Source organism: Xiphophorus couchianus, chromosome 22 (assembly GCF_001444195.1).
Source record: "Xiphophorus couchianus chromosome 22, X_couchianus-1.0, whole genome shotgun sequence".
Classification (NCBI taxonomy): domain Eukaryota; kingdom Metazoa; phylum Chordata; class Actinopteri; order Cyprinodontiformes; family Poeciliidae; genus Xiphophorus; species Xiphophorus couchianus.
Window position 1 is genome coordinate 23,145,518 of NC_040249.1, and position 14,261 is coordinate 23,159,778.

Below are 14,261 nucleotides of genomic sequence, written 5' to 3' on the forward strand. Positions count from 1 at the left end.
CGTAGCTGGAGATGGGCACCAGCAACCCTCCCGACCCCATTAGGGACAAGGGTGAACAGAAAATGGATGGATGGATGGAAGATAAAATGAGCAGTTTACTATTTTTTCAGATTTTATTTGATTTTTTTACTTTTTTAGATGTTATTTTTGCTAATTGAAATATTTTTTGAAAATAAATGAAATAAAAATCTGTAAAACTAGCAAACTGCTAAAAAAAATGGATCTTAGGTCATATTTTTTTGATTGAGAAGTTTTAAAATCTTTTTAAAACGCATTTTTGTCATTTTAATTTTTGAAACATGTTCCTTGGTTGCAATAATATTGGAACTAATTTCCCTCCATAGATTATTATCTAAAAAAAAAAGAACGAAACATCAGGGAAGCGGGTAATGCTCCGTCATATGGGCCTCATTAAGGGGATTGTGGGTAAGTATGTGAAATGCTTGTGGGATGTGATGTAATTAGAGCGGGAAAAAGCCCAACGTGGGATCCAGAGCGAAGGCAGAGAGGAGATTTCTCTGCGTTGGGAATGATTTCTATAAATATTGCCTCCACATTCCCGTCTGATGCATCAGCAGCACCTGCGTCACACCCAGACGCTGCTCACTCTGACCTCATTCTGGCGAAAAGCTGCCACAGAGAAGCGTTGTTAAGTTGTTGAGCAGCAGGAGGCTCCTTCGTAGGTGGAAGGGGAAATATTCTCAGCGCAGGCATGGCGTCTGGGTGTGCAACAGGAATTCACGTAAATGTTTCTGTGGCTGATTTACGATCAGATTTAAAATAATCTCCTGAGAAGCTTCTAGTAAAAGCAAACGCCGAGCGGCGCATGTTCTGCGCTTTCATGCTGCACATCCCTGCAGGTTTAGACTGGGTGGGATTTATTCATGACTTTTGAGGATTTCTGTCATCATTAGACTCCAAAACACACATAACTCCAGTTTACTACCTTTCCTGATCACTTTTCATGAAACATAACGGTAAAAAATGTCAGATTTGTTCCGTTTTTGCTCTTTTATAATAATAATATAATATTCCTTTATTTAATCAGGTAAACCCCGTTGAGATCTAGATCTCATTTTCAAGAGGGACCTGAGACAAACTTCACTCCCCATCGGGGAATCGAACCCCGGTCTCCCACGTGACACTCACCACTGTACTAACGAGGAGTACAAAATAGTTTCATCAAATCTAAACATTTGAGATCAATCAACACTTCAAAAACACAAAACTGTACCAAGTAATATTTGGTCTAGTTTCTACTGCAACTATATTATTACACTTTAAAAAAGACAAAACCAATTTATAAGTACATTTTCAGCAGGGAAATAAAATTAGTTTTGTCTTATATAACGTGTATTAAGAAACTAGATAAAACTACTATTTTGTTTTTGCAGTGTACTGTTTGCAGTAACTGCGGCGGAAGTGTGATCCACTCTTCTTTGCAGAATTGTTTTAATTCAGCCACATTCAGTGGTTTTGAGCTAAAATGGACTGTTCCATACTTTGACTAGGCCACTTCTGAATTTTCATGAAATCATTCAGAGTGAAACTTATTGGTGAGCTTTGGATTCTCGTCCAAAGCTAAAAAATAAAATAAATTATTTCTTGAAGCGCCCAAAATGAGCCCAGACCATAATACTTCCACCACCATGTTGAACTGCTAGTGTGATGCTCTATTTACACTGCAAAAAACAGCACAAAAAACCCCAACATTTTCGGTTTTCTAGAACCTGTTTGACAACATGAAGTAGGCTAAAAAACTTTTGCATACATAAAAACAGAAAATCCATTTAGTTTCTAGTGAAAATATCTAATTAGACTTGAAAAATAAGACTAAATTAACTTAAAAGTAGCTTCTCAGTGAGAAGCAAGAGCTTGTTTTAAGTCAATAATTCTTAAATATTAATAAAACAGAAATTTTCCAGTTAAAACATTTTCTTCCACTTTTTATGGATGTTCAAGAATAATTTACTTAATATAAACTCTTATATTTTGCTAAAAAGTTACTTTTAAGTTAGTTTTGTTTCATTTAAAGTGCACTAAGTTATTTACAGTAAAAACTAGACAAAAATACTTGTAAGATTTTGTGCTTTTATGCCAAACATGACAGTTTTCTTCAGGAAACGTGAGCCTGTGGCCTACTTCATGTTGTCAGACAGGTTCTAGTAAACAGAAAATGTTTATTTTTGTAAACTTGTGACAGTTTTATATCTTTTATATTTGTTCTGCTGCATCATGATGACAGAACAAACGAGTCCAGATCATTCCAGCCTCCAAGTGTCGTGCCTTTCCTTTCTGAAATGTGTCAGATCCAACAGCCATGTCTGAGCTCTGCTGAGGCAGGAAAACAGCGAAGCGACCATAAATTTGCCCCTCAGGGGGAAGTCGGTTTATGAGCAAAGCTTTCCGCTGCGAACATTTTGAGTGGCTAAACTTCCATCGGCCTTTAATCAGGGATCGCTTCCTTTCCAGCTCTCAAACGACAGACGTATCAATGGAACAAAACGCTGGTTTGGGGTTTATTTTAGACGCGCTCGCCCCCCGCCGCCCTCTCCTGGTGACATAATGACTGCAGCAGATGGAAAGCAGAAATGAAGGTTTATTTTCTCTAGACAGTTACCGAGCCGTGGCCCCAAATTCCTGGCATTTTATTGCAGGACACAGAAATAGATGCTGTCAGTCTCCATCAAACACAAAGAGAAGATCAAACGCAGCTTTTGATCTGAGTGGAGCTGCAACTAACGGTTCTTCCAGTTATCAATTAATCTACTGATTACTCTGATTAGTCTGATAAATAAAAGTCCCACATTCTGCAGATTTTTTAAAATTTAATTTATTTTTATTGATCCATCAATATTAAGGAATTATTCACTTAAAACACGCTTCTATATCTTCCTGAAAAGTTACTTTTAAGTTAGTTTTGTCCTATTTAAAATCTAATAAAATATTTGCACTTTAAACCAGAGCAGCAGCAAAATATTTGCAGAAAAGGGTAGAAAATCACCCTTTTTTCATTATTGTTACATAATTTGAACCAGGTGAAGCTGAAAATGCCACTTGCGTAGTTCTGGGTTGAACAGACAAAGACGGGTTTCATTTATCTTAAATGCAAAATATGTAATTTTTTAGGTTAATTGCTGTTCTGATTGTGTTGTTCTTTCATCAATTTGCCTTTTTTGAGTCTGTTTACTCCAGTTACCGATTAATCTATCTCTAAATACGTTGATTAATCTGATTATTCGCTCATGTTTCATGATCCGGTTATTCAGCACATTCAGGCGGAGATAACAGTTTTTAAGTTATGCAGCAGCTGGGAGTGTTCCCTTTATCCCAGTGACATCCAGGTTCCTGTCTTTAAATAAACTCCCCCCCCGATAAGAGCCATATCTACAACCTGAAGGGAAAACAACACAAAATGCAACCAGGGGACACTCTGTTCTGCTGGCTTTTTGCCTCTTTAACAGGAAACTGCCATTCATCCCTCTCATAATCACATTAAATCTGCAAGTATGAGGCGAGATTTTAAAGCTGGAGAGCTGGGGAAAGGAAGAAGCATTGACTTACTACTGCTGCAGGTCGGAGGCTGTTTCCAGAGGGCTGAAGGAGGGGGCACTCTGCAACAAACCAAACAAAGAAGTCATTGATAGATCCACAGGAAGATCTCCTCCCGCTGAAACACAGGCAGCAGCCTCCAGTCAGGCCAGATTCTGCCCTCCGTTCCTCTCGGTCGGCCGTGTGTTTCTGCGTCGAGCGTTTCCGAGCGTCTCTCGGCATGGACGGGGTGGGGGGGCCAAGCGTGTGTTTTGGCCTGCATGCAAGTTGGGAGAAAACAAGCGGTAGAAAGGAGAGTGGAAGGGAAGGGAGGGCTGGGCGTGCGTCGGTCAGGGGGCGCCATGCGGGGAGGGGAGGCTGTCACGGGCTCAGCCTATAAGCTGCTGTCTCCCACTGAAGCCACTTCTTTTGTCTGACTGAGTCGCTCTCATTACCAGCGGAGCAGACGGGGGCAATTAACCAGCTGGTGGGGCAAGGAGGCCGAATTACACGTATCAACACAGACACAGGAGCTCACCAATATGCAAAAGATATGAGGGCTGAAACGATTAATCGTATAAACCACGATTAATCGATGAATGAAATGGCTCTCGGCTAATTTAGTAATCAACTAATCAATAACTGGAACATACAAACACAAAACAGACTCAAAAATAGGCAAATTACTGAAAAAACAACACAATAAAAGCAGTAAAGATATGTGCATTACGCTTTAACTTGGCTGGGCTGAAAAAATTTATTGGATTAATTGCGATTAATCAAATATTGAAGGAATTGACAGCTAATTTAGTTATTGATTAATCATTAAGAACGTATACATACTCAAAAAAGCCGATTTAATGCAGGAACAACACATTCAGAGCAGTAATTAAGCCAGAACTGTATGAAAATATATATATACTTAGTGTTGGTGGTGCAAGAAAGCCGAATTAGTCCACTCTTATTAACACAAGAGCGGACTTATATGTAAAACATTTAGGGCTGAAGCAATTAATCGGGTTAGGCGCGATTAATCAAATATCAAAATAGTCATAGACTGATTTAGTAATGTGTTGTTATAAAATAAATAATTGCTTTTATCAATATTAATGAGTTATTGACTCAAAACGAGTTATTGACTCAAAACAAGCTCCAATATCTTGTTGAAAATGAGACAAAACTAAGATATTTGCACTACAAACCAGACAAAAATACTTGGTAAGATGTTGTGTTTTTGCAGTGCACAGAGAAATATTCGAACATGAAAGAAGAAATAATTTTCTGCATATTTAGGGTTAGGAACAGGGTTAGCGAGTGGAGTGACATTTAATGGAGATTAATTGGCATTATATAAGGAGAAATAAAACACATATTTTTGGGGGTCACTGATGGAGCAGAGCGGCATTTTGAAATGCTTTTAAGCTAAGCTAATTTTAGCCCACTGTTTCTGCTGCTTTCCTTTTCTCGGACGTCACAGCAGGTAAAAATAACGAGGCTCTATGAATAAGAGCACAAGTGTTGTTTGCAAATACGATTGCACAATCGCCCCCCCCCCCGTCTCTCCCATTCCCAACGATCCCAGGGTTGCCAGTTTGGGCAAGTTTCCTCCCAGTAAGACTGCTTTTAAACTCAATTTTATAAAGCTGCATGAAACTTTTCATAAAATAAAACCTAAGAGTGAGTCAGTTAGTTGGTTTCACCAACCCAGCTCAGAATGTTGTGCAGTTTTAGATTGGAGTTTAGTGAATTTTGAATATTCTATCAGATGTATCTATCATCATTGATCACGTGTCTATCACATATTATTGATTTATTGTCCAGCCCCAATATATATTCATATATACGTAACTATGTCTGCTGCTATCAACATGAATTTCATTTAAGGTTGAGATTTGGGCGGGTTTTTTTGGGAGTTGGGTGGGTTTGACATTGTCTTTGGCTGGAAACTGCCAGTCAGACATGGCAACCTGGCCCCAAACCCCCCCGGCATCCCTGCGGCGCGGCCGAGCCTCCACTTCCCACACCAAAGACCAGACAGGGAACATTCTGCGCTGCTCATTTGCCACAACATGCCTCTCCGCCTCGTTGCCGGGGCAGATGATCATTAATAACCTCGGAGAATAAGAGCCTATCTTTGTAGGAGCCGAACACCAAGCTGGCAGGTCTATAGTCGCGTCTATTTATAAAGTTAAATGTTCCATGGCGACTTGGAGAACACACCGAGGGGTCACCGATTAATCTTCCACGTCTTCCACCCCACCACCTCCACCTCTCTTATCAGGGGGAGTAACAGAGCGTCCTCTGACACTCCCGGTTATTGGGCTCACACACAAACAGCGTCAGTGGAAAGTAAACAGGAAACAATCATGGAGGGCTTATCTGCAGTGAAGGACTGGAATCTTAATCTGGTTATTTACAAGATGACTGATTAGTGTCAGTTTATGAGGACTTTTCCTCGTCCAACGGGGGGAAAATGGATCAGTTTCAGACTAACCCGGCCGTGTTATCACAGCGTCGTGTTACTCTGGGACGTCCCGGGAAAAGATTTAGTGCTGCAAATGGGAGATAATGGTTGGTGACACTGTATACATCTTGCTGGGATGGAAACTACTCTGTTTGCCGTTTCATCTCATCCTGCGTCCATTTTCTGCCCAAATCATCCAATCTCTCCTGGTACTTCAAACAAACGGAGACATAAACAATCAGATGATGCACAAAATGCCGCTCGTCACTTAATGGTGTTTTATTTTCTGAGGTTTTTATGTAAAACACTGAAAAATAGAACCAAGTATTTTTGGTCCACTTTCTAGTGCAAATATCTTGGTACACTTAAAACAAATCTAACAAGTAGCTTTTCAGTAAGATATGATATTTTAAGTTGGTAATAGAGAATAGAAAAATGTCGTGTTATAAGTAAAATAAAAGTTTTTATTAATATTGCCTACGGATGCAAACTGAGGTATCTAAGGAACACAGGCGACAACAATTCATCAGAACCGCCGCGTTTCCTAACAGCTGCCCCGCGGCTCAGACTGCACTCTGCTGCTTTCACAGTCAAAATAGAGCGGGCCGTTGTAACACGAAGCCCATTCTTTCCAGAACCTTATTTGTGTTGACGTGTTCTTATGAACACTAACATGCCGGGGAGCTCATCCTGCCGCCGCTAAATGCTTAAAGGTAAAGGTTAAGTGTGTAACAGAGGTTAAATGTGAGCACACAATGAGCTGGCAGGCTTTTAGCGTCGCCCCGGTTAGGGTACATCAGGTGGCGGCGGGGCGGCGCTGAGACTGGCTGGCAGCGGGGCTGACGTCAGTGTCCGCGCCGCAGATGGAGTCGCTGTGGCGGCAGCAGGGGGCCACAGTGATCTTCCTGAGCATTGATACGTGTGGAACTCCGGCTCCAGCTGGCTATGTCTATCGATGACCCGCCGCTTGACTGGAGCTGTCATGTCACTGGATGTATTTTCAGACGCAGCTTTAAACCCCTGATGTGTTATTAAAGAGGACCATTACCAGCAATCTGCAGCGCTCTCCACAAGCACTAAAAATAAATGATTTTTTACCTAAAAGAATTTAGACGAATCCAGTCTTCAAGTTGAACTGGAAACTTCTTGAAGTTGATCAAAATGCCAAGAAGCTTTTAACTAATAAAAGCTTATATTGCAAAAATGTTAAGTTTCGCAATACTTTACTTGAAACTGTCTCAACTTGGGTTGAGTTCCGCGGACAAAAGGTGCACCAATTACAAGTTTCTGGCCAATAACTGACCTTTAAAGGGGATTTATTATGCGAAATTCAAATTTTGCACATTTTTATACTCCCACTTGGGTCTCAACTGCTTCTGAAAACACCCAACCATTTTTGGCACTAAGTTTATGTTTTTTGGTGTCTGGAAAATGAGCCGTTTCAAAAACCTTCTGAATGTAACGTCACCTAGCAACCCAAGCTGAGTTCCAGCACATTTGATCAGCTGGTTTTATTGCTGTGTGGGCTGCACAATGGCTGCTGGAAAAGACAAGTGTTTTGTTGTTGACTTGCCGTTCAGAAACCACTTGCTGCATTCTTGATGGTTGTACAGAAGGCTGCACTTCTGCTTTTCAAAGATCCACAGTTGTATAATTGCACATCTGTTTGCAAGTGTAAACTTTGAGTTAGTGTTTTTGAAATGACTCATTTTCCAGACACCAAAAAACATGATCGTTGCCACCCAATCGTTCTCCTCCACCTCCATCCTGAGCTAGTACCGTCTGAAGAAATGCACCACTTCCAACCAAAAACAACCAATCAGAACTAGGAGACGGCTCTTAGAGCTGTCAATCATTCTCATGTACTCGCTGCTAAATGTGCTAACGGCAGAGAAACAACTTAGTTATGGAAAAACCATTTATTCCCCGTCATCAGTGGCCGTGCTAACTATTCTTAGCATTCACTGTTAGCCGCACTGTAGCAGAGAGGATGATTGACCACGCTAAGACCCGCTTCCTAGCCCTGATTGGTTGTTTCTAGTTAGCAATGGGAGCACAAGGAGATGGCAGAAGAAATACATTATCTGTTTCATATCGTCATTACATGGTGACAGTTTCAACAAATATGTAAAAAAATACATAAGTTGCATACTGCAGCTTTAACTAAAGGGGTTTTTGAAAGAATTGCCAGAATGTACGGCATCATCAGCTCTTCATAATACCAGACCATTTTAAATAAACAGCCAGGAAACAGAAAATGAATCATCAACCAGTTCAACACACAAATGATTCAGCAGATATGAAAATGCATCTCCTTCTCCTTCGCTAATACCAAACGACTCCTGATTTGTCAATCAAGCCGCAATGAGCCATGGTGTCTGGCTGGGCCTTAAGGTCAAATGCTGCACATACCAGGTGCAGCTTTAGAAGTGGCTTTAACATTAAACAGGAGCCAGTCATCAAGCCGAGCTCACGTGGCACCCGTCCAGACAGAAACTGAGTCCGGCAGCTGCCACCGGCACTGAGCCTCCTGGACCTCCTGCTAACCTCAAACTGCAGCGTCTGGACGGCGCAGGAACACAAAGCCAGTGGTGCCGCCTCACCGGATCTGGGGCGGGGCGGGTTGGGAAATTAACATCTGTTTCTGGGCAGCAAGGACCACTTCTGTCCTGAGGCTCGCATGTGTCACGGCTCTGATTCAGACCTGCGCCATACGGATATTTTGGTAAATATAACAGGCACGGATTACCCTGGAGCCTGTTGCTTGTTGGGTGGACTACAAGAGAGAAGAGACTCCTGGGTGAATCATCTGATCCAGACCTCATGCTCAGAAAACACCGCAGGCCAAAAGATGAGGAGCAAAATCCGAGTTTCACAAAGAAGTTATTGGTGTAACTGAATAAACATGAATATTTTGCAAGAGTCACTTAACAGAATGTGGTTTTACTACAACAGCACAGTAACTAGAGAAACTTTTTGAAAAAAAAAATCTTTTAGGAGTAATTTTGGTTTTACTTCAGTAATTTTATTTTGAAGCATCGCTACTATTGATTAAATGTTTTGGATCTTCTACCCTGTGTGAGTAACTTCACTTAATGGAGAGCACAACTGTTTCTTTTGTCTGATTTTGTTGTGTATATGAATTATTGTCATTTTGATCTCATTATGTAATTTTTACATATCAAATTGTGGTTTGATCAGTTACTCAGTACTTGACTTTTTCCAAACACTTCTTTACTCAAACTTGAGTCATTTCTTGGATGGCTACTTTTTATTTCTACTTGAGTAAAAATATGTGGTAATTTATCTACAATGGCCGAAATACACTGTCGTAGTTTATCCATGTACTTGCTTTGACATAATTTCCAATCAACATAGTTTTGTGTTTTAATAACTCTATATTCTAATACGCAATTTAAAAGTACTTTACCTTTATTTCAGTCCCCACAAATGAGTCTTTTGCCTCCATGTTTAATTTGTAACAGGAAGTTATGGTTGTTTTGAAGCAATCTGATTGGCTAACATATGTATTACCATAGCGCTACACTGCCCTCTACAGGCTAGGCATATTTAAAACGGATTTGTGAGGGCTCTTGCTAGACTACGTTAGCGGAATCAACTAACTCACTCACTTTCTGGTTACCTAGCAACTCACCCATTCTTTGGTTACCTAGTAACAACCTGTTGAGTAACCTGCGCAGCAGCAGTTTTAGGTTTTGCCACATAACTGCTTAAAAATAAACAATAGTAGCAAGGAGTGAAAGCTGCAGATAAATCAGGAAAGGCCGCTCCACCAGTTTGGTAGTTCAGACATTTAAAACTACAAACTTATCAATAATTCTTGATATTGATTGATATGAAGCGCTTTTATCGTCCAGCACTAATGACAACTTTTCTTAAACCCATGCGGACAATGTTATTTTTTTTAACGATGTGGTGAGGATATATATATATTTTTTTTACATATTTGTGTACAAAACCTAACAGTGTAGGTCTTGTACAGAAAATAACTGAAAATTCAAGAAAACAATACATTTTATGACTGATAATCAGTATTTAGCCTCAATGATCCATACGATCAGACACTCAGAGGATCACAGTGGGAGTGGGAGAGGAAACAAGCAGACCTCACAGACAGTTTGTTTAGACGTTCAACATGGATGTTACATGACATGCAGTACGTGACGATATGCCGTCGTTGTGAGAACAGCGACCACTTACCGCTTTGTCAAACTCCATCTCTGAAAAGAATTTATACCAAGGCTCATTCTCTAAATCTACATCTTCTGGACTTACATCCTGAGTAAAGGGGCATGGCGACAGGAGGAGAAAGACAAAGAGAAGACAGTTCAGACAGCACAGCTTATGCACATCAAGGCAAGGAGCCAATCACATGAAAGCAAATGTGATTTATGAAATGACTCTTCCTGAAATAGTTTGATATTTTCAGTAAAATGCTGTTTTAGTTCCTTGCAAAAAGTGATGCAACAGAAGCTGATAAACATCACAAAGCATAAAGACTTGAAAACAGGAACCAGGAGAAACCAAATCCGCCTCCTCCTCTAATTAGTTTGTGACATCCAATCTGTCCTCTTCACACCACAACTTCCAGCCCAGCAACTGTCCAGCCTGTAAGTTTTGCTTTCATGTCGACCACAACATGAAGAAATTCAGGGGTTTTACAGTAACAGCTGCTGCCTTTTGCTTCATATTTCATTAGTTGTGAAACTGATATCTCAGATCAAACCATATAATAAAATCCTGGTTTTGATGCCGCATAAGCCAAAGGACATTTGCATAAAGTGCCATGCAGAAAATATTCATATTCCTGACATTAAAAACCATAAACTTTAATGCAAGTTTTGGGGAATTGTATGAGATAGACCAGAGGTCTTCAGTGGCACCGACTAACTCACTCACTCTTTGGTTACCTAGCAACTCACTCACTCACTCACTCTTTTGGTTGCCTAGCAACCATAAAACTATTAAGTAACTTGCACAGGAGCAGTTTCAGGTTTCAATTTGGAGTGAAAACGGGATAACACAGAAAAAGTAACCAATAGTTTGTCTGTAGTACAGATACATAAAACAAAAAATGATCAATAATTATGGATATCAACTGAAAACAAATGCTGACATGCTTTTCAGCCATACTGTCCAGCCCTAAATAGTATGTAGTATTTTACAATAAACGAGGCTTAGTACTACATAAAACATGCCTTTTTACTTACTTCAGACTCAATGGAAATGATTCACAGCTTCTTTATTTCATGTTTTTATTTTAAACATAATTGACGGCCTAATAAAGCCGCAGCTATGAACATATTGATCATTTTGACACAATGATCAGATTTTTCTCACCGAATGTTTGCGTTTCAGACTAAAATATGTAATTTTGGATTCAGGTTAATTTGTATTTAAAGATAAATTTGAATAAAAAAAGTGATTTGAATCTGCTTAGTTAATCAGAAGTCTCACAACCCCCCAGCAGTACTTCCACAACATGAAGTGAAGTATTGAAGAGGTATTAATTACCTTATTTATACTTTATACATAAGGTTATACATACAGTTATGTATTGCTGTATCTCAGATAAAATCCCACTGAAATACATTGAAGTTTGTAGTTTTACAGAAAGGAAGAATGAAACTTTCTGCAAGGCTCTCTGTTGGTTTAAAGAAACAGAGTAAAATCAGTGAACCAAACATGAAGAATGAATGACTGAGTTCATTATTTTACTGGTGAACTGGAGCGAACTGCAATGGGCAAAATGGTTGGCAGTGGGATCAGGCCAGATCTCAACCAGCCTGGCAGTAATTACATGAGCACATCTCTGCTCTGTCACAATAAAGCATCTTTTCTAAATATCTGAGTGGAAAATGATTACATAAAGACGACAAGCTTGCCAAGGACACGAAATATTTAATTCACCGCAGAATATGTGAACATAACAGGGTTTTTATTTTAACATTATTTTAGATGTTAGTTTGTCAAAACTGGTTTATTTATTCTTCAAACTCATTTTGTTTAGTCAAAAGCCTTTTTTTCCTCTTGACATCTTATTGTGAAGTTACATTACGCTGATCTTGGCAGTTGGTGGTTACCATAGCAACCAGTAACTGTCAGCTCCTCCCCCTTTTTCTGCTGCCATTTGTATCTGTGGTGCATATTAGGATCAGCTGTTTTCTTTACAAGTATTATGTTCTTAACATTTATTTTAGACAAATGTACAGATACAAATAAACATGGTTTCATGTGTAATTACTTCATGTTTTAGAATGAAATAGAATATACTTTATTAATCCCTAAGCAGAAATTGTGTTGTTGACAGGCTACTCCATCCAAAGTGTTAAATATTAGTTAAATACAAATATATCAATTCTATAAAAAATATATACATAAGTGTGATATCGTAAGTAACTGAAATATGACAAAATATCAAATAAATTGATAAATAAATACAGAGAAGCATGCAAATTGAAAAATGTAATTTATAAATAAATCTATAGACATGTTGCATGTTATTGTTTACATCCAGGAATTTCGCGCACGACGCTGGGGACCATCTGTAGCCGCGCTGCTGCGGTAAAGCAACTCCGTGAGCGAAAGGAAACCTGGAGGCGCAGGTGTTACTAATTTAATTCAGCGCGCCGCCGCAAAGGGAAAAATAACGCTGAAAAACCGTTGAAGAACAATTCAAAGCCACTTGTATTCTTCTTTTTTCCTCGCTCTCTGTGTCAACTATGCTACACACAAACAAACTGCCATAGCAACTGACTGACAACAACGCCACTAATGTATCAGCATTCAACACCAAAAAACACACATAACATTCAGTCCATTACAGTGCTATGGTTTTAGGCTTTATGTTTATTTAGCGTTTATGATTAAATGATCGCTGTGGTAGATTAGCTACTGCTGCTATCAGCTAAGCTAACACAGTGGTGGTAGATTAGCTACTGCTGCTATCAGCTAAGCTAACACAGTGGTGGTAGATTAGCTACTGCTGCTATCAGCTAAGCTAACACAGTGGTGGTAGATTAGCTACTGCTGCTATCAGCTAAGCTAACACAGTGGTGGTAGATTAGCTACTGCTGCTATCAGCTAAGCTAACACAATGGTGGTTGATTAGCTACTCTGTCAGAGTTTCTGTGTGGGTCGCCTTTGTTTTATTTTTAACTAAACCAAAACACAGACAAAACACAGAGTCAAGCTAGCACAACTGACCTACTTCCCTCTCTCTCATTATTATTTTTTAACTGAAATATCTTCAATAACTCTTTGAAGAATCTGAATTAATGAGCTACAGAAACATTTAATTTCCCTTTGGGACTAATACAGTATATTTGAATTTGAATTTTCCTGACCTTGTTATCTAGTTGCCAGTGTGTTGACAATTAGTAGCAAAGCACTGCATCCCTTTTTCTTGTATATGTCACATGTAGATTTAAGATTTATGTTGATGCGTCATGTTGACAACTTGACAGCTAAAACCAACGGTAGCCATCGCAGCTGGCAGCTTTTTGTAACATCATGCTGCAACGTGTCTGTTTGTTTATGTTTTATACTGTTATAATTAAAGCTTTTGCAACTGTTAACTGTTCACTGAGAGGCATTGACCGGTATTAGGAACTGTTTAGGTTTATTCATTATATTGTTTTTATTGTGTAGGGGCAGAAGCTGCTGGACTGATGTTAACTTGATTTTTTCTTTGTAGGTTTTATTTATTTTTCATACAAAGTAATGCTCCAGTTATTAAATGTGTGATGGTTTTGAATGTTATATGTGTGATTTTATTTTCTGTACTAAAAATGTATATGTATATTACTTGCAATTTATGTTAAAGATAAGATTAGTTATGCGGATTAATGCGATCAGAGTCTGTTGCCGTCGGTAACTGTGGGGCAGAAGCTGCTGGACTGATGTTAACCACCGACTTGATTTGGTTTTTTCTCTCTTGTAATAAATGCAGTAAACCTGAGTGTTGCTAACCGTTAGCAGTGAAGCAGCTCGGATGCAGAGGTGGCAGGGGAAGATGATGAAGATGATGAAGGGGAGGACACAGCTCAGACGACACACACACACACACACACACACACACACACACACACACACACACACACACACACACACACACCCAGAGAGTGTTACCGTTCTCTCCAGCTTCAGGACGGATGATTTCCCCGGCTCGTAGTCGAAGATGCTCCTGGGCTCGGCGCGGTACTTCCTGGTGTCCACCTTCTTTTCCGGCGGCTCCCACTCGCTC

General features: G+C 39.6%; 1 protein-coding gene across 11 annotated transcripts in view; it reads right to left on the bottom strand.

The window, feature by feature from the left end:
• The window catches only part of sorbs1 (sorbin and SH3 domain containing 1), a 73,830-nt gene that overhangs the window by 26,329 nt on the left and 33,240 nt on the right, over positions 1-14,261 (bottom strand). For 10 of the 11 annotated variants that reach the window (XR_003594185.1, XR_003594184.1, XM_028007468.1 and 7 more), the window contains 3 exons: positions 14,147-14,261; positions 10,217-10,294; positions 3,565-3,614 (listed from right to left, as the gene is read on the bottom strand). Coding sequence is in view for 9 of the 11 variants with exons in the window: in XM_028007468.1 (XP_027863269.1) it covers positions 3,565-3,614; positions 10,217-10,294; positions 14,147-14,261 (243 nt within the window). In the remaining 2 variants the exon portion in view is untranslated. The remainder of the gene's footprint in view (positions 1-3,564; positions 3,615-10,216; positions 10,295-14,146) is intronic. The other variant, XM_028007472.1, reaches the window with a different exon arrangement.